General features: G+C 37.5%; 1 protein-coding gene across 5 annotated transcripts in view; it reads left to right on the top strand.

Moving 5' to 3' along the window:
- The window catches only part of KIF13A (kinesin family member 13A), a 120,311-nt gene that overhangs the window by 53,182 nt on the left and 42,196 nt on the right, over positions 1 to 24,933 (top strand). For all 5 annotated transcript variants that reach the window (XM_054818042.1, XM_054818041.1, XM_054818040.1 and 2 more), the window contains exons 4-13: positions 1,868 to 1,928; positions 11,452 to 11,544; positions 12,038 to 12,218; positions 13,255 to 13,342; positions 14,678 to 14,812; positions 15,269 to 15,381; positions 20,510 to 20,621; positions 21,021 to 21,233; positions 22,803 to 22,913; positions 24,023 to 24,157. In XM_054818042.1, the coding sequence (XP_054674017.1) occupies positions 1,868 to 1,928; positions 11,452 to 11,544; positions 12,038 to 12,218; positions 13,255 to 13,342; positions 14,678 to 14,812; positions 15,269 to 15,381; positions 20,510 to 20,621; positions 21,021 to 21,233; positions 22,803 to 22,913; positions 24,023 to 24,157 (1,242 nt within the window). The remainder of the gene's footprint in view (positions 1 to 1,867; positions 1,929 to 11,451; positions 11,545 to 12,037; positions 12,219 to 13,254; positions 13,343 to 14,677; positions 14,813 to 15,268; positions 15,382 to 20,509; positions 20,622 to 21,020; positions 21,234 to 22,802; positions 22,914 to 24,022; positions 24,158 to 24,933) is intronic.

Below are 24,933 nucleotides of genomic sequence, written 5' to 3'. Positions count from 1 at the left end.
GAAAAAACACTATTTCTTGGGCTGTAAAAGTTAGGAAAAGGGTTAGAGCGTTCTTACTGATGATGAAGAGTTCATTATGCCTGGATTTGAAGCATGATGAACAAATGCACAAAAGTAATATAAAATGTCTCGTACTTAACGTGGAGGCCTGAAGTTAAGGTGATGTAACTGCCGCATTTTGCCTGCAGTTCAGTGGCAAAACAACATCTTTGACTCAGTCACATCAGGAAATGTCGTGACTCATGAGGTTGTCTCTTTCTGTTTGTGCTGCAGTAAGTGACTCAGACCTCCCTGTTAGATTATTAGTATGGAAGTTTTTTTTGTTTTCCCTTCAGAAGGGAACTCCAGAACTGTTTCACTCTTGTGGGCTAAGTGTTGTCTCAGTATTGAGTCTTCTCTTAGGCCATTTGATGAGTTTTGCATTAAGTTGGAGGAAAGGGAAGCTGATGAGGTTGCTGCACTACCAGGTTTTTATCTTTCTGAAATATTTGCAGTAACAGACATTTTCGGAAGAGTTAGGCTACAATATATCTGTAGATTAGATTGCATAGTAATTCTGCAATAGCAGGGAATTCAAGGTGTTCTACATCCCCAAAAGCCAAAAGGAAATTATGTATCTTCTTCCTCACTTCAGGGTTTGTCTCACAGGGAATTTGACATTTCTTCTAGTAGAGCCTGTAGCTCTTGCTCTACATTGACCTGCATGATTTGTCTCACTGAGGAGATCAGCTGTTGGAAGACCAGGCAAAGAAAATCTTGGCCCAGGCAAAGTTTGAATAAAGAAGGTTGTTTGGTTTTTTCCCCCCATCTCTTGGGATACCAAAAGAAAAAAAAAATAAAAATCTATATCATTAACTCATCCACTGTCAGTTTACCATGGTAAAATGTGGGAAATACACTGCATCTTAAGGTGTGTTTGTGGCAATATAGAGCTGTTAAAACAACAGTGTTAAATGGCTATACCATGATGTTCTCAACTGTGCAGAAAAAATAACTTGGATCAAATCCCAACATGTTAAGTGGTTTTACAGGACACTGTTCCAGGTCCACAAGCCCACTGAGCACAATATTGAATCTCATTCAATTTCTACCCAGCTGGAATTCTTGACTGAAATGATATTAAGTCTTTTCATTACAGCAGGCTCTGATAGCTTGTTTGTCCAATAGAGCTACATTTTCTATTTCTAGTTTTTGAGCTTCCTCTACTGAGATCCAGTACTGTCCTCTGAGTTTAGGCAGATAATCTGATACTATTTATTTGCTCCTTAAGGCCTGTAAGTAGTAATGCTCTTCTATGAGCATTAGAAGTCCAACCCGTGGTAAAACTTTTTTGCATCTTGTATTAATGTCTGCTAAATAGTCATCTTGCCAAGTTCTGTATATTTAGTCCTTTTGGTGCTGTTTCATTACTGTTGGCAGAAACTTTTGTCAGCATTAAGTGCCTGGAGAGGAGTGGAGCTAATTATTAGGTTTTGGCTGTGTTTTGAAGTCTGTATTAAGGATACAGTAAGCAGTATTTTCTATTGTGTATAATACAGATAGAAAAGAAGTACCACAGTTCTGCAACTCTCAATATTTCCCAGAAGTAGTCCTGCTGATGAAGCCTTTTTACAGTTCTGATTTAGGATCCATAGAAACAATAGAGCCTAACTGCAGTTAAGCAGTTATGGATTTGTACTGCTTTAAGAGTCTTGTAGCCACAGAATCACAGAATGGTAGGGGTTGGAAGGGACCTCTGGAGATCATCTAGTCCAACCCCTCTGCTAAAGCAGGTTCACCTAGAGCAAGTTGCACAGGATTGTGTCCAGGCGGGTTTTGAGTATCTCCGGAAAGAGTTCCTAATTTATATTTTTATGTGCTTCTATAGGTGTTTGCCTTTGATCACTGCTTCTGGTCCATGGATGAATCAAACACCACAAAATATGCAGGTAAACTATTTTCCATACATTTGACAATAAATAATTTGAGAACATATGAGAGCTTGGGGTTTTGTTTTGTGGAGGTGTTTTGCATTTTGTAATGTGACTTCTTCACAGAAACAGATTTCTCATTTTTAAAAGGATTGAGTCATCTGAGTGCTAGTGTCTCAGTTTAAAAGGAATGTAAGCTTTAAGGTGCCTGGTACACTGGGAGGGCACTGGAGCATCAGGAGGGATGCTTTTACATCTAAGCTATAGTGTTTGTTTTTTTAATCCCCTGGAAGAGCCTTTTTTGAGTATTCTTTTTGTCACTTAAAATGAAATTTCAGTTCTGCATCAGAAATTACTTCTGACTAATGCTAGTGATGAACATGTGTGCTCTCAATGGTTTGCATTCCTGTGCATGAGAGAGGAATAAAGCATGTTATCCTCAGTGTGATTATTTCAGGTCTTTCAAGTCATTCATAGTCTGATTGTTCAGATCCCTAATGTTTTTCAGTGATTAGTTTTATGACTCCTTCCTCCCAAAAGCTGGATAATCCAGGCGAGATTGTAGTTAGTTTTTTGATAACTGGATTTGTGTATTAGCATATTCATACTTTATAAGAGGACTTGTTTTGATAGAAATGGCTCTGAACACTGGGATTTCAAGGCTGTGATCCATGGAAAGGGGAAAAAAAAAGTTTTTTCGATTTAAATGTTCATATTATGAAGTTTTGTGGCCCATAAGAAATTTTGAAGCTTAATAGGGTTAATCAGCTCAAAGTTTGAGATCAATAGTCTAATAAATGAACTGTCATATACTTGTGTTAAAATGTATCTCTGACTGCCGTAGCCCCTGGTATCAAATCCCAAATCTTAGGGATTGCACATGATCATAGATTCCACTGTATTTCTTACTTCCCTGAGCAAAGATAGGTTTCTTCAGGAAAAAAGTTCTGCGTCTGTCTTTCAATAACTGTTTGCACTGCACAGTATTCATAGGTTTAGCTGGTAGGGCCATTGGAGCACACAGCACCTCCTTTTGTGCCTGCATCCCTCCATTTCCTTTGAAAGGAAGCAGGTGATGGTATGCACCCAGGTCTTGGCACCATGTGCAAGTAGGAACTGCACCTGTTGGGTGCACCATGGTGCTAACCCGCTTGTAGAGAAGAGATAAACCAGGGAAACACCCCTAACCAGTTAAACTTGTTTCTGTCTGGGATTAACCCATCTCCAGGTGAATTCAGTGGAGTTCTAACTCTATTTATTTTTAATTTGAGTTAAAACTTGATTTCTCTAGCCTCTTTCAGAAGTTGTCATTGAATTATTCTTATCTGAGAATTTGAAGTTTTATTATCTGTATACAGATGAACCTCTTGTCAGAGTGGACTCTAGGAAGCTGCCACCCACATCTCGCGTTTTCTTACTGGCCAGAAAGCTGTAAGGTGTTTTTTTGCCCATTCCAGATAGTGTTCCTGCCTGGGGAAAAAAAACAACAAAACCAACCAAACTGTTTTCCTTGGGTTTTTTTCTTTTTTTTTTTTTTCCTCTTAGAAATATGATAAGAATGTGAACTTCAAGACTTGCATATAAAAAACAATGGTTTCACTGATGATTTTTTTTTTTTGTATGGTCTTGAAGTTAACTTGTGACTTTCAGCCCTCATGTTCTAGAACATAATGAATTGGGCAGAATATCAAAATAAAAGTTAAAAAATAAAAATCTATTTCAGGCCCAAGTTACTGGGTTGCTGGCTTGTTCACTTGCTTGTGTATGAGCTGATACTATCTAGTACTAAAGTAGCGTTTCTTGTTTTAAAGCCAACAAACCAAATGCTGAAATGGCAAGATTTCAGTTTTTACATATTTTTAGCATTAAGGTGCCCTAAGTCTTTTTCACAGCTTGGCCTAAATGTACTAAACAAAAAAATAACTGGTTTTGGTTGGGGTTTTTAATAATTCCTTTGCCTCATGGAACAACCCCCTGTTGTTCTAGGCACCTTGCAAATATACATGTTGTCTATGTCTAGAGATCATACCAGAGACTGTTACAGAATTAACAAGCTTAAGACTCCAAACGAGCCACCTGCCAGGCTAAGTTTTTGAACTAAACTGTAATTTTGTGGTTAGACACTGGACTACAGAAGGGATGCTGATCTGGAAGCTAGACAGATATGTTAAATACTCCCTGCCTGAAGTAATTCTGTGTGGATGTGTAAGTTTAACGTCATTGGCAAGAGCAATGATTAGTTGCACAATTAAAAGGAAATGCGTGTAAAGCTTGAAGGCGAAGTCCAGAGTGCTTGTTGTATGTAAGTAATATATAAGCTTCAAGCTTAAATAAAATTCTTGAAATAAAAAAGGTATATGAGACAAATTTAGTTGAAAAAACCCTTTTATCTGCATCACAGAAATACAGTGGAAGGTTTAACAAGAGATTCTCAAGTACTAGGCTACTCTGTCATGGTGCTCTGTGCAAAACCAAAACATGCTCATCTTGCGTTCTGTTGAATAGATCTGTGTATATCATACTATATTAAAGATTTTGTCAGTTGATGTGGGACATCAGAAAAGCCATGAAATGGTGTGCACCACAGACAGCATAGGTCCAAATTCTGTGTTGACTTATGCAGATAACTCTTCTATGTTGTTGGTGTGGTTTTTTTTTTTTTAATGTCAACAAAACCAAAGTTTTTACTCTCCTGGAAATGCACCTTTGTTACAGGATCCTTAAGGCTATCATACGTTGATTATAGGCTGCTTTTATATTTCACTTTGATCCACAATACTACTGGCGCTTATTAATATTGTTTGCATAAGAGCAAGATTCTTGTTTGGATAAACTTAATTGCATGGGTAATTGGTAACAATTCTCAGGCTGTGGGGGAGCAGGGCTGACCCTGAAATGGCATTAGCCATCTCTTTCTCTTATCTCACAGAATGAGTTTAGTGCATTTTAATCTTTTTTTGGCTGAAGCTAAGGCTTATTTTGTATGGACTAATTTTCTTTCTGAACTCCTATTCAGGGTAGTACAAGGGATCTTATTCCAATTTGAAAGTTATCTTCTCTTTCCAGCATTTGAAAATATTGGGATTGTTGCTATGAAGGCCTAATGCTGTGTATTTAGGTTCTAACTTTTATTTCAATAACCCTGTATGTACAAAGCACTAAACTACCTTTTTTTTTTTCCCCCCTAAATAATCATGGTATAGAAGTAGGTTGCTGGTAGCAGAATTTCTTTCTAGCAATTTTTTTCCACTGAAGTGGAAATTGGGTTCTAAATTTGAAGATGATCCAGCAATATCACTAACATAAATAGTGACTGAAGTGGAAATTGGGTTCTAAATTTGAAGATGATCCAGCAATATCACTAACATAAATAGTGAAGATGACCTTCACATGAGGAAAAACATCTAGAGAGAGCATCTTTGCAGCTGTCCTTGCAGGACTGTATCTCTCATTGAGACAGGGACTGGAGCACAGAAGAGGAATAAGCTCTTTCACAAGACCTTTGTGGAAGAGGTGCTTTGGTTTCAGATACTGCAAGAGATGGAGACTTCTTTAACAACTTGATATCCCAGCTTAGAGATCGCAAGATGCAGAACCTCCTCTGAATCGCTCTTAAGACTGAAAATGAAGTGTCAGTGTGTTTCGTTTTAATCCAACCAATTAGCAGGTAGAGGATTACTCTGAATACTGCGGCTGTGTGTTTCCGAACAATATGTGGCTGCATTGTTCCAAGCAAGGAACGGTTACAAACCTCTGGGTTTGTGCTGATCATCACGTGGTAGCTCATGGGCCTTTTTTCTGATAATTCTGAGAGACATAGTTGGGTATTTGGCAAGTATATGAGCCTCTTATCTGAAAGGAAAAAAAATAACCAAAAATGGATCAATGAAATAGATTTTTGAGAAAGGAGAGGAATTTTGTTATAGGACAGAATGAATTTGCCTTGATCTGGAAAAGGGATAAGCTTTGCCTGGCAGGCTATAGGAGAGAAGTTTTGAGAATATGCAAAACAGCATTTTATTACTGCTCGTTTCTTGACTTGAATGGGTCAAGAGTCAGTTCATGGATAAGGACACACCTGCTTGCTTTGAAAAGCTCACAGACACCAATAACAGCTCAGCATTTTGGTGAAGGGGAGGACACAGAAGTTCTCAGCGACAAGAACAAAGAATTCTTTTTACAAGCCTAGACAACAGTAAGACCCTATTGAATTCTACAGTGAAGTGGATTTTTTAAAAGAAAGGAAAGGAACTCTTCAGTTTAGGAAGGATTCAAGAGATGGTATAAATACCTACCATAGCACTTGGGCAGGCCCATTCCAAGGACCTCAGGCTGTATTGACTCGACTGTGGATTTTTCTTAAACCCCCTAAACTGCATCACATTTTGGACTGAAATTTCAGATCTGTGTTTCTGCAGGCTGCATTGTCCTGAGAGGCTAAACACCTGACTTTGGGCTAAACTTTAATTTCATATGAAATACATATATATGCTGACTACTGCTCTTCCAGCAGCTGTTTTAAAAGGAAACAAACCAGGCAAGTGGCTTGAAGAACTGTACACTTCTGCCCTTGTGAATGATAGTAAATTGTGGATTTTTAGCAGACAGGAGTGTCTGTAGTTCAGGCCTACCCACTTAAGCTGTAATGTGGGAGAAACCTATCCCTGTCTTACTGTTCCCTTGAATTTTTTACTTTTTTAAGAGGAGACTCTACATAGTATGTAGGACTTAATTTTGTGTCACACAGCTGACAACTGACCTGTACATTTTTGAGGAAACTTAATTATTCAGTATGATTTTAGTACCGTATGGGTACACTTAAAATATAGGTGTTGCGGCACCTAATTTGAAGCACTGAAGACCTTTTAGTGGTTTAAAGATTTGAATGTTAAAGACTCCAGTGCTTTATCAGTTCTGTAGTGTTAGGCTGCAGCAGTTAAATGATGCTCGCTCTTATGTTTTTACGTTTTAAGGTGAACCATTGACATATTTTTTCCAGTTTTAGAGAGATTCTTTAAAAACTGTTATCTAGTAGAGCTTTTAATAATTCTGGTCTTCACAAATAAAGTTTTATTTTAACTGTTACATCATGGAACCAACTGCAATTTATTGTTGTCAAGATTTGCTTGTTAAAATGTTGTGAGTTAGAGATTAAGCCATAAAGAGACTTGAATTTTCAGTGCTGCACATAACAAGTTGTTATTTGATTCTAGCTATTTTTACCATGTAAAGGAGGGGGTTCAGGAACGGCAGCGATGTGTCATAGCGTTGCAGTCGTGACCTGGCTGAATGATTCTGTGTTAATAGGAGACAAATATCCCTATTTCAGATCAATGAGTTGTTGTCAACTAGAAATACTAGACATCTGGAAACCAGACACTGAAACTAGTTTTTGTTACAGTGCGTCTTGAACATGTTTGTCCTTAAATGAGCAGATCTTAGGAAAGACTATACTGTTAACTGCCTTTTTTTTAAAAGGGAGTTTTGGCAAGGGTGCAGCCCTTTTTCCTCCCCTCCCCTTTCTTCTATCCGCTGTCTGTCACCAGTCTAGCGAACTGCGAACGTATAAACTGTATTTGTAAATGTCACTGGCTTAATTTTGCAGATTGTGAGAAGAGGTCCTAGGGTTCCTCTGCAATGTGTAGGTTTCCCTAGGAATGCTGTCAAAGTGGGTCTTCCTATCAGGGCTTCAGAAACTATAAGGGAGTGATTTTGAGGAAGAGAAGGGGAAAAAGCATAGAGATACAAAAAATAATGCTTAAATATCTCATTCTGAAAATGGTATGTGTTGTAATATTCTTGCATGTCATGATACTGATTTATCTTTGTGTTTTCAGGGACTTTTAATTATCTTACATATTTTCTGAATTTAAATATTCTAATAATTCATACTGGCTCAGAGATTCCATGTAAGACATTCATGTACAGTTCTTTGGGCAGATAATGCGAAAGTTTTATTTTAGAATTAATAGTAATTTAATAGCCATTATTAACACATGCAATGCCATACTTTGCTACTTTTGTTTTATATTTTTGCCATTGAAATACCCAGCCATTTCAGAAGGTAGAGAACATGTGAAAAAACTTTTTAGCTTCAAAGTGTCATACTAAATGCCCTTGCTGCATGGTAACGGCACAAGCATTTGAAAGTTCCAGGAATTTAAGTAGGTTAAAATGTAAATCTGAGAGGAGCATGGGTTTCCTTTAGCTTTCAGATAAGTCACAGATACCATTCTGAATGCTGAAATCTTCAATACCTTTAGTATGGTTATTTCTAAAAGGAGAGATGTTTATTATCTTGGTTTATGTGTTTATGGAAGAATGTCTGAGTATGTCAGAGTGCTGAACACGTGAAAGTACTCAGTCCTAAGAGCTGATGGGAAGATTCTTGGGTCAGTTTCCTGTTGGAAGTGGCCTCCTGAGGTACTAAGTGTTATTCATTTGATCTTTCTTAGATTTCTTTTTTTTCTCTACTGTTGGTATCAGGCTTGTCAAAATGTACAAATTGTGTCTTGAAGCTGCGAAGACACTTACAGCTGTCTGGTGAAAGTGGAAAAGATTTCCGTATTGTCCTGACGTTGCTTTCCACTACATCTTCAGAACCGAGTGGGCATCCACCAGTGTTTCTCAGGTTTCGATTAGCAGAGCATCCCTAACGCTGGGTTAACAGGGTTGCCTGCTTTGCAGCATTCGGAACACTGCCACATGAGCCTTAACCAGAGTTACAGAGCATCCGGCAACATTGTCTGATAATCTTCCTCACTTCCTGATTCCAGGTCAACAGTCTTGCTCCTTAAAGTAAAGGAAACAAGATTATTTAGACTGTGTTCTGCAAGAAAAAATCACCAGACTTTTCTCCATTTTCCTCAAAGGGATGAGCAGACAGGTGTAGGGGAAAATATATTTTTTTTTCTGTATTTCTCTGTTTTTCTGTAAATGAAGTTAGAATAGAGTTAAAACCCCTGCTTACCTCTTTAAACACCAGGTATCTGTGGAAGAAAAGTCCTGTAAATAAGCGAAAGTATTAATTGCAGGTGATATAGATGCATTTAGCAAAACAAAAATGCAGTAGTGTAGGCAATGGAACTGCATTATTTCTTTTGATTGACCATAAATGCATGTAGACATAATTCTCTATAATACAGATTTTGCAATCAATTTGCACACCCACTAATAAAATCTGTGAGGGAAGCAGTGAGATTGCTTGATGAAAAATATCGAAACACCATGGTTGATATTCTGCTACCCTCAACACTGCACTGCATTAGCAATGAATAAAATACCCGTAATTGAAGTTTAATATCTGGTGTTCTTTTCTGTTAGTGCACTTAAAAGCAAATTTTATTTTCTCCCATGATAATTCGACTGGTTACTACAAAGATCACTCTTTAATGACCCATTTGTCTATGTTTGTATTACTGAGCTCTGAAAAACTGTAATAAACCCACCATTTTAGAATTATGTATCATGGCCTGATTGACTTTCAGATTTAGCATTGACCATTTGAAAATTAAATCCGTTCTGAAAAAAAGAATCCAGCTTTGCCTGTGAGATTCAAACTGGTTTCCTTTCCTGATATTTAGCAGTAAGAGATTCTGTAGGTCATCTTATGCCTATCATGACTGTGCACAGTTTTATAACACTGTGATATCTGGTTTTTTTCCTTGGGAACCATGGGGGAGGTTACTGTTTTATTGCTGTTCAGAAGTGGATAATGAAAGTTTTTTTTCCTTTTCTGACAAATGGTTTTACTCTCCACTCACAATCATTGTGGAATATATACTCTTTTTTTCCTCTTAATAATTATACTCAACTTCAACCTTTGCTTGATTTTGCATTCTTGCTCAGCCAGATAAAGAGGCAGGGAGCCACTTACTGACATTTGGTAACTTCAAAATGTGCTCTCAGGAGCTGTTTGGAAAGCAAATTTTTGTGTATTGTATGTTCTTGTTAAAATCTTCCACTGATATATTTTCTTCATTCATTTTTCAGTAGTTTAACATTCTCTATAGCAATTTCCAGATTATTGAACGGTGTGCTCTCAACATAGATAGGAAATGACCAAATGATCATAAGTTGAATGAGAAGTGAATGAATGTGCATGGGGAAGGAGATTGAGCTATTCCAGAGTACAGATTCTCCTCTGGTTTTAATTCCTATATTTAACATTTCTGAACTGTGTTAATCCAAGGAGCAGTGACACTTTGAAATTTTAGAAATTCAACTGGAAAGATACAGAAAGACCATTTGATAGGGCATCGCTGCACTAGTTTTTCCTTTACAGCAGAAGAGAAATTAGGTTAAAGGAAAAATAAAAGTAATATACTACTTTTTATTCCTATTTACATGTCTGTAAATCATTCCACAATCATTCTGCAGGTTGTTCTGCAGGAATTTTCTGGACTACTAATTACTCAAGGATCATAGAACATACATTTTCTCATGCAATGTATAAACGTATAGCTAGACCTTTTTTTTTATGCCAGTATGTTCCATTTTGAGAACTAGGGAAGTCACTATTGCATCCACAGTACAAAATAATTTCTTGTAACTGAAAACTGCTGAAACTAACTTACCAAAATGAGAGATGCAGCTGATCATAGCTGTTCAGAAAGTCACCAGCAGTGAATGTAAGTTGAAAACCAAACACCAGAAGGTGCATAAATACTGTCCTTAGCTCAGCTCTGCTTGTTTTGGCTGTATGCACAGCTGGTGTAACTCTCTGATCAGAACTCAAAGCAGACAACCCATTGACCCTCTTCATGGTGTGCATATTCTGGGCTTTCCTCTTAAAAAAAACCCAGACTAACCACTATGCCTATTTTAATTTTCTATGTCTAAAAGATTGAATCATATCTAAAATCTGCCTGGCACAGGCAGACAATTTTCAGACTATGAAATTCTGCAGCTTATGTTTCAAACTATGGATTTGCCAGAATATATCCTTAAACAGCTCTGTTGAAGTCTTACAGCCTCCTAATATGCACTTCCTTCCTGAATGTCATCGGAATGCTTTTATCTTGGTTTCAGCCTCACCTTGCCGTGGGGTGAATCGTAATAGTTTACAGTGAAACTTGAGGCCAGCTCCCAAGAGAACAACTGCTACTATTTCTAGCATGGTATTTGTTGTACCTCTAATATCCTAGTTCACTAATGGGTTTCGTTGCAATTCTGTTTCAGAACTCCTTTGGGTATAGTTTGTGATTAAAGAATGTATATTAATTGCAAAATTTACATTTAAATAATACAAAATGTAGACATTTATGTTACTTTCTAAGCATTCAACTTACATGACACCTTTCGAAGAACTGCTGCCTTCGCAGGAAAATCAGCACTGTATTTAAACACAGAGGTAGCTGTTAACACTAGTTTCAGGCAACAGTTTTGAACTTGTCACTCAGTTGTGCATGAAATCATTTTTGTTCATCAGTGCAGTCAGTAGTAAAAAATAATTTGCAAACCTTTTTTTTTTCTTCTTCCCCTTTCAGTAAATTCTAGTCTGATATTCAGTTTAAAATAAACTTAAATAATTATTTTCTAGGTCAAGAAGTGGTGTTCAAGTGCCTTGGAGAAGGAATTCTCGAAAAGGCCTTTCAGGGATATAATGCTTGTATTTTTGCCTATGGACAGACAGGTGAGTCTCCTGTGCTAAAGGGGAAGAACATTTTGTACACATGGGAAGTGGGAAGAGCAAAACATAAATATGAAGCTAGATAATATTTAAAAATTGTATTTTGAAATAACGTAATGTGAAATGTCAAACATTTGGCACAGCTGGTGACAGTGTAAAGTTCTTAAAGCAGCTCTGTAAGTTCCTAGCTACTACCTATTGGGGCCACTTTCAAAGCCTGAAAGGAGTAGTTCATACCAAAGGCTTTTTTGTTTGAGTGTGTTCAAAGGGGTCTCAAGTAATGGCCCTGCTGAAGGAAACCTTTTAAGATAACTTCTCTTTTTGTTTACCTGTACATTGTAGTCCAAAGAGCAAGCTATCTATCTGGAATAGAATGTCAAGTTGTTCTGATACGTGCTTCTGGAGGAATAAAGAGTATTAAAACATGTGCTTCATGAACACATAAGTAGCTCAGAAACTAGAGTCTAAAACATTTTCTTCTCCTTTTTTCCTTTAGGTTCAGGAAAATCCTTTTCAATGATGGGCAATGCAGAGCAGCTGGGTCTGATCCCACGGCTCTGTTGTGCTTTATTTCAGAGAATCTCTGTGGAAGAAAATGAATCTCATACTTTCAAAGTTGAAGTGTCCTATATGGAAATCTACAATGAGAAAGTCAGAGATCTGCTTGACCCAAAAGGGTGAGTGGCTTCACTCTCCCTCACAGCTTTCCTTATTTTTCTCTGAAACTATAAAAGTAGAAATCACCTTTGGAAGTCCTTGAGAAGGTTTTTTCAGAATGTATGTTTATATGACTTCTTTAGAAAGGCTTAGATACCAAACACTAGAAAGAAGACAGTATCTATGTATAGCTTGTATATGAAGTAGTAACTGGCAAGGATCAATTTAAATATTAGGATACCATCATAATGATGCAAACAAATACTGTGTGAAGTAGTTTACCACCAGAAATCAAGACTATGTACAAGTAAATTCAGGGGTATTTTTGCCATATGATCCAGAATTTTCATCAGCTGGGAGTTTGAAGCTTATTTACAGCTTGTTTTGATTATTTACAGCTGGTTTAGATGTTGAACTTTTTGAATGTGGAAGAGTAACACCTCAGAATATACTCATGGCACGCTTTTTTCCATTTTGTCTACACAAAATACTGGTTAGGCTTGGAGATGTAGTTTGATACATCTAAACTACATTTGTAGTTTGTAGTAGACAGGAGGTAGTTTGATAGTTTTTGGGGGTTTTTTTTGGCTGAGTATTGATATGTGTGATATATTTTGATTCTTGAATATAATTGCGCTAGGTGAAGAAGTACACAAGTTAGTTAAAAAGGTAGATTTGAGACTTACTTGATACATGTCAACAAAGCATGGAAAATGCAAGAAGAATTGAAGCTTTAGCAAATTGCTGTGGGGGAGGAGTTTTGGTTTCCTTTTGTGTCAGCATTCTTTCTGCCTAATAAGGCCTTTTGGGTTTTGTTCCAGCCACAAATCCTGGGGTGGGAGGATGCATTAAGGATAATCATGTATATAGATTAAAAATGGTTAGATTAATTTGAGTCTTTATTGTTAATTTGAGTTAAAAATTATTTTTCCTCCTGTTACAAGACATAAATTGACTTCCACTATATAGCAGATTCTTACAATTTCATACTGTAATTTTTGTTGTTCAATAAATTTCATGCTAGTGGTTGTGCATAAAGTCTACTTTATTCCATAGGAGTCGACAGTCCCTTAAGGTTCGAGAGCACAAAGTGTTGGGACCATATGTAGATGGCCTGTCTCAGCTGGCTGTTACAAACTTTGAGGTAAATCTAAACCAATTACAAGTTTATAAATAACACCTATGTACATAAGCAGTAGGAATCTTATAAGAGAGAAGCTAGTATCTATCAAAACATTTTGGTTCTTGAGTGTTTATGGTCTCTGGCAATCACAGAGATCTTCTTTAATGCTTCAGGAGTATTTATTTCATGTAAAAGCATTGGATTTGCCTTTGTATTGGTTAAAAACATAATAGTAGTATCTCTTTACTTTACAGTTTTCAGTGCATATAGTAAACACCAAGAACACAGTGTTTCCTTGACATGGGAAATATGAGGCTTCTAAAATAAAAATATTAGTCTTCCAGCATGAGTTCCTTTGATTTTTTTTTTTGTTGTTGTTGAATACAACCTCTTATTTTATATGGGTGTATTGCATGAGGACCTACAACAAGGCTTATATAATTAATAATTTAAATCATGACAGCATCTGAGCCTACTTGCGTTACCAAAACACATTCAAATAAATCAATATTGTAGAAGCCAGTGAACTACTGCAGCTACAATGGAAATAATTAAAGCGGTGCAGTTGTATGAATTGCGTAGGCCTTTCATTTTATGAGGAAGCTGATTTGGAAATGTTGGCTTTTAAAATATGTTCATTCTTTGTGTAGTTTTATGTGGGAACCATTTTGCTTTTTTAATGAGGATTTTTATTTTTCTGAAGCATCTGCGTGTGTTAGAGTTGTAAAAACTGCTCTTGCAGCTTTTGTGGTGAATTGTGTACTTTGAAAGCCCACCTCCTTTGTTCAAATTCTAGGAAATTTTGTTCATATCTAGTTTTTGGCTGATGACTTTTATGAAGCTGTCTTGGAAGACTCAGCAGACATATATCAGACTCAGCGTATTCATCTTTGTTTTTACATATATGGGAAGGTACAGGCTCCAAGTGAGGTAACCCTTTGAGCCAATTAAGTGAAGATAGTATTAGTGCAGTTCAGTAAAGAGACACGTTGTGTTCACTTGTGTAAGTAGATCTGTGCTGGCCTGATTACTGGCATTAAACAATATGATTTGTAATGTGGATGTTACCAACATATTTCAGCAGCAGATAAGGAGGAAGTGCACTGAAGGTAGTTGCTGGGTTTTTAAGCACAGCACAGCATTTAAAACAAAAATGTGATTTAAAGTCCTTCTGTGGAATTATATATACTCCGTACCAATACATCTCAAAACGCACGAAGAATTTTGTCATTACTTCTGCCTTCCCTTCTTCCTCTCTCCCACACGTACACACCCTTCCATCTAGATGGGGATTTTGTTCAGCAAGCACAATACTTGCCTTTATCCTAGCATCATTTTCTACTCTTTTTGCTCTAGGATATTGAGTCACTGATGTCGGAGGGAAACAAATCACGAACAGTTGCTGCAACCAACATGAATGAAGAAAGCAGCCGCTCTCATGCTGTATTCAATATTATAGTGACTCAGACACTTTATGACCTGCATTCTGGTGTATGTATTTCTGTTGGTTAATTTATGAAGTTGTGGTGAATTATTCTTCTTCCCTCCTCTTCCACATACATTATCTGTTTAGCTGTGTTTTTACCTTCAATGCCATGGGGTCCAGTAATTAAAGTAATATTGGCAAGACCATAAGATTGAGAGAACCCTTGAAGAGTGAGGAAGCACACCAGATAAAGCAAACAGTTGGGTCACTTTTTAAGATTATATTGCCACCACAAAACCTGTCTTAGGTCTTAACTGTTGCTGAAGTTGATATGTTTTAATGACCTTCTCTGCCAGTAAGTTTGTTGTTGTTACTACGCAGCTGATTCTGGTTCATTAGTGCTTCAACCCTTTCCTATAAAATATTATGAAGAACAGTGTTTCATGGTACCAATGTCAGACATGTTAGCACTTTGTGCTGGTGTTTCTTAGCTATTGTTCTCCTGTGTCCCATCTGCGCAGAATTCCGGAGAGAAGGTCAGCAAGGTCAGCCTGGTGGATTTGGCTGGGAGTGAGAGAGTGTCCAAAACGGGAGCTGCAGGAGAACGTCTGAAGGAAGGCAGTAACATAAACAAGTAAGACATTGGCGTACGCAGGTTGCAAAGCTTAATCTTGTAAGAATCACTGTCGTTTTCTTGGCCTCCTCTCTTGGTGTGCTTGTCACAAGTCAATTCTTCTGACGAGGTCTATCATTTGCAGTTTGATATGGCTCTTTCAGCTGCTCTGTGCTAAACACCATGTGTTTCCGTACATTGGCATGGGGACCCTGATTCATACTTGACTCAGATGAGGGCTATATGGAAACAGTGACAGCACTGCTCTTTAATTAAGCATATACCTTTTGTGATTCATTTATACACCCTGTCCCCAGGCTCCTGTGTTTGTCTCATCATCTGCTCAAGGAAGAATGCAAAATTGCAGAGTTGAATGGCTTTGTTCCAACATGTATTAAAATATGTAAGAGTATAATTCACAGTTTAAGAAAACCAGATCAGAATGAATCTGTGTTAGTTTAGCATTGCCTTGGGCACTTGTACTCAAGCAATGACAAGTTTCAAGGCACTTTTTTTACTGTAATTACTGTGTTACTGCCCAAAAGCAAGAATTTAGCACACTATTACCACTGCCTTAAATATACTAATTTTCCTGGGAAAGTAAGAGTTTAACTGTTACATTAAAAGCTACTGCTTTTTCAATTTAATTTTAAAATGCTCCAAAATGTTTTGGTATTTTAACTTAACAATGACAGCACGAAGTGTGTTTGAACAGCATTTGTACTTAAAATGATTTAAAATTACCTCTTTTTAGGGTTTGAACATGTTTGTTCTTTCTGGCTTAATTTCTAATCTACTTTGTGTTTAATGCATCATATTGCTAGCCACACTGGCATAGTCCTTGTGAAACAAAATGATGTGGCTCTGTTTGCCTAATGGGGCAGGGTACCCCACAGGGTAAAGTTACTAGTTAAATTCAGATTGGTTTTACTAGAAACTGTGTGTTTGTATTTTGCATAAGCAAAGGGGAAATTAAATGTTTAATTCTTAGAGAAGAATTCAAGTACCAACTCTCCCACCAGCTATTAACAAATTGCAAGTGTAGCTGTAGATACAGAAAGATTTCCTATTTTTTCTATTAGGACCCTCACACTCAGTGTTAAAATTCTACAGTATCGATGCAGTAGGGGAAGGTTGTCTTGCCCACGCTAAACCTCTTTGACAATACAGGACTTCAGGTGCAAGCACCAAACTTTTCTGTAAAAGATATTTTAGAAGTGGACAACTCTACATTTTCCCATCAATTAAATTATTATATGGTATGAATCTGTATTACTTAGTCAATTTTTTAAGCATTCTCTATTTGAAATCTCTTTTGGAACTGGTAGGCAAAAGAGAATTCTTAGTGCTGTGCTTGGTGTCTTCTGTTAGATTTTTGTTGTTACTTGGAGCTTTAATGAAGTCTGACTCTTACTGGAAGTCTCAAAATTCGTATACGTGTTTTATCAGACTAGTTCTTCGGAGAACATTGTGTACAATCTTCATTTGGATGTGATGCACCTTACTTATTAGGTAAAGGCAATAATCTTTCCTGGAGTGATATAGTATACTTAAACCATATACCTTACTATGTCAGCTCCTTTTTTAAATTTTTTTTTATTCTTTTATTAAAAAGCAGTAAATTGAGTTGGTAGCATGCACCGTGTTTAATGGGATCAAAAATTGAGCTGCTGAAATTACCTGGCAATTAAATTTACTGCTTGCACTATGTTTCATTGCCTTGAAGAAAAATGTGGAAACAACATACCCGTTCTGTATTTACAAGGCAGGGAAAATGCATACTCATCTGTGTGTACCAAAACTAAGTAGCGTGACATTCAGCCTCTGCAGGTTTCTCCGCTCTTCGTTTTCTGTATGAAACCTGGCTAGGGCTCTGGTAGCTGCCGCTTCCATCCCACAACTCATCCTGTTGTAAACGCTCTTTCCTATCGTGGGTCAGCATGTTGCAGAGGGGAGGTGACAGATCGCTCTCCCACTTACTGAAACAACAGAGAGTTGTGTCATTTTGTTAACATGTTCATTAAGTTGTAATAAAGATTACTTCTGGTTTTCTCAGACCTGATGCAGAGTTGCCGTGGTGAAGGTGCTGGATGTCTGCTCTTTATTATCCAGGTTTTTGGGGGACTTGCCGTACCTCACAGGAAAGCTGGATGTGCTGGTTCCTCCCCAGGATGTGCTAATTCCCATACCTAGCATAGAAATTCAGGTGCTTAACAACTTTGTGGTGTAGTCAAAGAATTTCTAGAATACAATAGTAAGAGGAAGCAGAATAAACAAGCTGTCAGTTAGTGTCTAAGAAAAATACTTTCTGTGACCAGTCTGCAATTTTAACTCAGATTAGTAAAATCATAGCTGTTGTAATTTTAACTTGAGAATGCAAAAAGAAGCCTTTAAAATGTAGGCGGTGGGACGGAAGGAATGGGTTGGGACAGGTCTGGCTGCAAGCTGATTTTTAGGGAGTTTTTTTTTATTCAGAGTTAACTAATAGAAAGGTGGTTTCTGCTCATTGAAGAATTTGGCTGTAAGTTGTACAGAAGTAGCTTGAATGGGTATCATTTAGGGACAGAGGTGTTCCCTGCGGTGAGGAAGCACCACTTCCCTCCAAGTGCCACTGAGCTTCCCTGCCACCCACTAGCAAGGGCAACCTGGTCGTGCCTGAGGAACAGGGACGAGGAGAACAGAAAGTGTGCAGAAATGGCTCATGCCCTTGCACCACGTAAGTTCAGTCTGCTGCTTCTGAACTGCCTCAGACTGCTGTGCACTATGGGCTTAGGTTGATTCATTGTATAAGTAGTGTGAGATAGGATCAAAGTAATGATGGATCTCTGATGAATCATTTAGCATGAAGGAAAGCAGCTGATGAGTCCTGTAATTATTTTGTTGGGCAGCCATTTCTTTTACTGCTTTCCTTAAAGTCTTTAAACAACTTTGTGTTAGAAATCTCAAGCAGAATGCATAAATGACTCCAGTTTGGCTGTTATTGCAGATGTTAACAGTCTTAAAATCAGTATTTATAAGGAGCAGAAATATTATCACATCTTTTAATCCTGTGCTAATAAACTGTAGCTTATAATTTCCTGTTCATTAAAATACAGTGCCTATAACTCGAATTGGTGTTGCAGCCCTGTTGTGAAATAGTTTTCAGTGATAGGCCTTTGTGAATCCCGGTTCTTCCCATCCCCCTTCTGAGTGTCCTTTTCTTCCCCCTCCCTCGGTTTTTTGCTTTGGTTTTCGCATTTCCCCTCACTTAGAGGGAAAGAGGAATCGGAGGACAATAGACCAGGGTGATTTTTTTAACTTTATGCTTCTTGAAGATGGACTCCATCGGGATTATGCTGGTGGTGCTTTTCAGTTGTGCTGTAGGAGGTTGCTATGGAGCAACATACAGCATCCTACTGTTTGTTCTCGCATGTTTAGCATGCTGTCGTCTCCGTCTGGGGAGACCAGAGATTGGAGGCAAGAACCAATTCTCCCTCCCTCATCTTCCCCCCCCCCACAAGCTTTCAGACGTTGTTAAGCTTTTGTTTAGGTCAAAAACCTAAAACTGTCCTTTTTTCTGTGAATTTTTCAGAGGTGAGTTGGAAAGTTATCGTATAGACAAATTTACAAAATAGGGTGCTCTCTTGGGAGATCAGATTGCCTAGCCTCTCCTTAAATTTCTTTTTCTTCTAATTTTGCTTTCGGGGGGGTATGCTATATCTCTATACCACTTTGTGCTATATGCAGTATGGGATGTATTTTGTGACACATGTAATGGTTCTTGTTACCTTACCCTCAGATAGTCTTCCTTGAAATAGTCTTCTGCAACATTTTTTGTCACTTTCTAAATGTTATTGCTGAACCACTGGTGGTTTCCAGGAGCACTAAGGCCTTGTTACAAATACTGTGCAAACACTGCCTATCAACTAAAATAATAGTACTACTTTGAAAAGAAAACTCAAAAGGATGGAGTGGAACAGTACAATTAAAGATTTATTTGACTATCTAATTGCAATGCTGCTGAAATTTTCCTTGCTAGTTATAAAGAGTAGCATATAATTGGGTGTGAGTATGATGGACCAGTATGCTCTTGGGCTTCAGCACTGTCTGTTTTAAAACCCTATAGGCATCTGTTTAATGTTCTCAGGCTCCTGAACCAGCTCATTATCTTAAACATACTCACCCCAAGAGCCCCGATGTCACTTAAAATTTACACAGGGTTGTATAACAGTTGGATTACATAATGCACATAGATTGCTAATTCAGTTACCCCTGTGGGTAGGAGTGGTACATGTACCAAAATGAATGAGTTATCTGTATTTTCTTCACGATTCTAGAGTGGTGTTTGGGATGTGGCTGTCTGCTAAGCAATTTGGGGGCTTTTCTCTTTCATGCTTGTGCAACATTTTTGTAACTGGGAGATTGTTTGGTCTGTTCCCCCCACAAGAAGCTACTGAGGCTCCACCTCAATTATAAGTCAACCCATTTGTCAAGGAACCTCTTAATAATTTTTTTCTGATGAGCAGTCTTCCATTGTTGTGTGATGGCTGATTAGTTACTGGTTCACCAGGCAGACTAGTTCTCCTGGGCCATAGCTCGCTTTGTGTTGAGGATGCCTCCTTACAGCTTCAGAATTTTTCAGTTTTAGTCTGTTGTTGAGCCAGTGCTCTTAAATCATTGTTCCTAGAGACAGTGGATTCTTGCTGTGCTGCCAATGTTGACTCTTAACAGCATTGTGAGATAGCATCCAAGATAGAAAGATTTTTAGTCTCCGAGAAAAGGTAGATATCAAAGGCAGTGATTCTCCACGTACTAAAGCACTCTGCTTTACACTTTTCAAACTATTTTAAATACCCGAGTATTTCAACTTGGTCTCAGTCTTCCTGGAACTTGGTCTTAGTACTAGATCAGATGAAACACTGTAGATACCAATCTTTTTCTTCCGAATATGTAACTTTAATAAATACATTGCCCTGTTTGGAGCAGGGCAATGGGCTAGCTGATCTCCTGTGGTCGTTTCCAACTTAAATTATTCTGTGATATTTTAAAAATTGGATGTGAAGTTCTGCAGAGCACAAATTAAACTCTTCAGAAAATCCCCTTTTCTGTGTGTAATTAAATCTACATTTGCAATATGTGTAAAAGCTGTTCTACTGTGTTGCATTTATAGATCACTTTCAACGCTGGGCTTGGTTATATCATCACTCGCTGACCAAGCAGCAGGGAAGGGGAAAAACAAGTTTGTGCCTTACAGAGACTCTGTACTCACTTGGCTTCTCAAGGTAATTAATATTTTCTGTTCACCCTGTTTACAAGATGTCAGCTTAAAAATGTGGAGGAACATTGTAGCATACCTCTGTGTACGTGAACTTCTCATCTATTTTTTTAAAGAAATGAGCTAGGGAGTTCTCGTAGCTCTAAGTTGTTCCAAGTAACATGGACAGCTAAGCGTATCTTGTGTTACTTCTATGTAAAGTCCTATTTGGCTATTTTCAGTTATAGTGGACTCAAAGCTGGTGGAGGTGGCTGGAAGTGTTTATGGATCATATGGGTTAGTTTGCATCCAGAGTACCTTTCAGTGTCTAAATAGTAAGCTTTGTATTTTAAGTAGCTTTGTAAAGACATTGTATAGTCTCAGTACAATTTTTAACCCTCAAACTTTCCGTGGATGTGCTCTGTAGGACAACTTGGGAGGAAACAGCCAAACTGCCATGATAGCCACAATTAGTCCAGCAGCAGACAACTATGAAGAAACACTCTCTACTCTGAGATACGCAGACAGAGCCAAAAGGATAGTTAATCATGCTGTGGTGAATGAAGATCCAAATGCTAGGGTCATCAGAGAATTACGTGAAGAAGTTGAAAAACTGAAAGAACAGCTCTCGCAAGCTGAGGTAACAGAATTCACAGTACAATGTAAACAAGAGTTTCCCAAGGGAATGTCCAACGCTGACTGGAAGACTAGCTTTCTTTTTAAGCCTTACAAAATGAGGAGGGGAAGAGTCTTGCACTTTTTTAAATAATTAACCTTTTTTCCTGATATAAATCCAACATAATATTTGCTTATATTTAATAACTTTGTAATGACAGCATTGTTCTGAGGGTGACCCTTGTCAGAATAGACTGTTCTTGAAGAACTTCATGTCAAGGAATAATTGATGCAGCACAGATTAAGAGCTAGAGTAAAATTTCAGTCTGTAGACTTACTAGCAGAAATCATTTTTGCATTGGTGGACTGTATAATTTTATGATGTCAGATGGAAAAATGTGAAAAGCTGTAAATCTGGTATTGAGCCACAAAATATGTGGGACATTTCTCTCCTTGACATTTGTGAAAATCTATAAAAAAAATTTCAAAACTGCAACACTGAAATGATTAGCAATTTGTTTTACTGACTTAACACTGTGTGATTGCTGCTTATCTTAGGTTTATACTTCTAACTGGAGAGTAAAATATCAGGGTAGGCTAGTTTACTTGCTGATATGTGGAGACATTAGACACTGCACTGCAGAAAAATATTTTTTTCTTCAAGCAATACACAAAATACTGGTGGAAAAAGAACAGAAGGGTGCCTGAGGGCAAATTTGTGTGGTGTTTAAACTTCACATTCATTTAAGGAATAGTGTGCCTTGTATGAACAGTTCCTTACAGGCTGATATGGGAGAATCTGCTTTAAGAAAAAAAACTATTCACTTTTTCATAAATAAAAATCTGTTCTAATCCCCTATTTTAAATCAGAAAATATTATTTTAGCACATTCTTAATTATGCTGGCAGACTGTGGCTGAACACGATCAGTAGGAAGGTGTCCAAAGTCTTACAAATTTTTTTTAAAAGTTTTTTTTTTCTCTTACGCCTTCTGTTAAAAACAGTTATATAGAGTTATAGGCCAGCTTGTTGAATTGTTATTTGGCACTGGACGTATTCAAGCCCTTTGCTTTTGTTTCCTGTTATGAAATGAGAAGCCTATGTTAGCTCCAGAGCGTGCCTTCAAAGGTAATCAACAGGGTCAGTCTGAAAGCTTCCAACTCTAGGAACACTTAAGAAACTGAGATAGAATGGAAGGCTAAATATTGAGAGGAATTTGTATTTGAAACTAGGGTTGGAAGAAAGACTTCCCAGTTGAACTTCAGACAGCTGAGACTTAAAGTTTTAAAATATTCAGATATTTTTATACAGACACTGAAGCTTGAGTAGCCAGGCCCAGAGATTTTGTTGGTTTCATTAACCTCTGGAGCTGCGTTGATCCTCAGCTATTTCAGATCCAGACCATTATAGGTCGACTCTGTCCTCTTCCTTTACCAATGACCTGTTTCTTCATCTTCTGCCATGAAAACCTTGGGGATATAACATGAAATTTAGCAAGTATAGATTTCAACTATGTTGCTGTGTTGTTTCTTTGTGCAAGCAGATATTGCAGTGGGAAGAGTAGCTGAAGGTTTTTGCTGATTTCTGTCTTTTAGGCCATGAAGGCACCAGAACTGAAGGAAAAATTGGAAGAATCTGAAAAACTAATAAAAGAGCTAACAGTCACCTGGGAAGAAAAGCTAAGGAAAACAGAAGAAATTGCACAGGTATTTCAGACATTTTGTGGAGAAAAGGCCAGATACTCATATAGCTTGTCAGCTGAATTTCATGAGCTTCAGTGCTGCCTTCCCCACCAGCTATTTAGAATTCCTCTGGATTTTTGTCTTTTCCCCTGGTTTCTGTTTTTTTTGTGATTTTGTTTTGTTCTGGTGAGTCTAAATGTCATTAGAATAAATGTAGCTGTCTCATGATATCATTGAGCAAAGCTAATATTTGCTTTTAAAATGAACCATCTAAATATGTTTGGGCAGCTCATTTATAAGACCACAGTGGGATCTTGGATGTGTTTCCCTTGAAGTGACTAAGAAAATGAAGAATTACAAAAGGATCAGAATTTTGGGTGGTATTTGTTGCTTTTGCTTTTAGTGACTTCTAAACCAGAGAAGGAAAATGTGTACATGTGTTCACTACTGTTTGTTCATTATTATTGTACTTAAAATAAGACTTCTGCATTCCAGTGTACTTTTGTATCATTTCCACATTCTAGTCCTAATGTTCCAGAAGTGTGTTTTGGTGCAACTACTGTTTAAATTTAAAAAAAAAAAAGCGGGAGAAAAACCTAACCAACCCCAACCAGCCAAACAAAAAACTCCAGCACCCAAACTGGAGCAAAGCAAAAGACATGTGTGATCGAGTAAATGCTTTAGCTGAATTAGTAGTAATAATAATGATAATACTGCAAAAGAATAAACCTAACCTGTGGCATGCTATTTTCTATATTATCTATGATTATGATTATCTTTGAAGTAATTGCAACTGAGACTATTTTCTAACTAACGTAGAGGTTCAAAGCCACATTGTGTTACTTATGAGTGACTCTAATAAAATCAATAGGGCTGCTTAGGTAAGTAAGTTCCACTTTGGGGAAGCAGGTGTTTGAAGATTAAATCTAACTTTTTATTGTTGGTGTATAAAAATAAATTCTATTAAACATATTGTACGTGACCAACGTCTTAAGTTCTGTTTCTGCTAGCAATATAAAAATGCACATTCAAGCATGCATGTCTTCAGCTTTGGTTGCTCTGCTTTCATTTACTTGCTGTACTTGTCTCTACATATTGCAGCAGGCAGGAATAACCTATTTTTGTCCTTGCAGGAGAGGCAAAGACAGCTAGAGAGCATGGGAATTTCCCTTGAGTCTTCAGGTATCAAGGTTGGGGATGACAAGTGTTACCTGGTGAACCTGAATGCAGACCCTGCACTCAATGAGCTTTTGGTTTACTATTTAAAGGTAAGAATGTGAACAGGATGTTTACACAGAATGAAAGGACACTTGTTTATTGTTTTGAATTTCTGGCTCAATTTGTTATTCAGAGGGTATTTAGATTTTTAAGACTAGTTGCAGCAAAATAGGATGGGCCTCCTCCTACTGTTTAGGCTTTTGTTCTCCCTTTTGCAGTTCATCCTCATGGTTTTCCTAATTCATCTCCTGTTTGCCAGCAGTGGGAGAAGTGCTCAGTGTGTACCAGTCTTGAAATAAATTCTAGCGTTTCTAGACAGGATATGAACAGAATTGCCTTTTGGACTGAACTTGAAGTGAGAGCCTCGTGTTAGATACTTTTTGTTAGCGAACTGAGGATTGCTTTATATATTCAATGAATTAATCATAAAGTGATGATGTTTAGTAGTAATTGGTAAGAGTAAACATAATCTTCGATGACAGAAAAGCTTAAGAGAAAGGTGAAAAACTGCACTGTTAAATATACAGGAATTTATTTTCCTAGTACCACTAGCTTTCATACCATTCTGTTTAGCAGAGTCTTGTGTCAGAGTGACGTAGTATCAAATACAAACCTAATAAGTCCATAAGGAAACATGAGCTTGTCAATACGATATGAAAGACTACCCTGTCTATTTTTGTAGTTATTTTTCTGCTTTAGTGGCTGAGATAGGGCTTCTGCATTTGAACAGTAGCAAATAAAGCACTTCTCTAACAGCAGTAAAATATTTCAGCCGAAACTACAATATGACTTTAAATTATGTAGAGACTAGTATGTTTAGTTGAGT

Source organism: Grus americana, chromosome 2 (assembly GCF_028858705.1).
Source record: "Grus americana isolate bGruAme1 chromosome 2, bGruAme1.mat, whole genome shotgun sequence".
Lineage (NCBI taxonomy): Eukaryota > Metazoa > Chordata > Aves > Gruiformes > Gruidae > Grus > Grus americana.
This window is presented reverse-complemented; position numbering and strand designations above follow the sequence as displayed.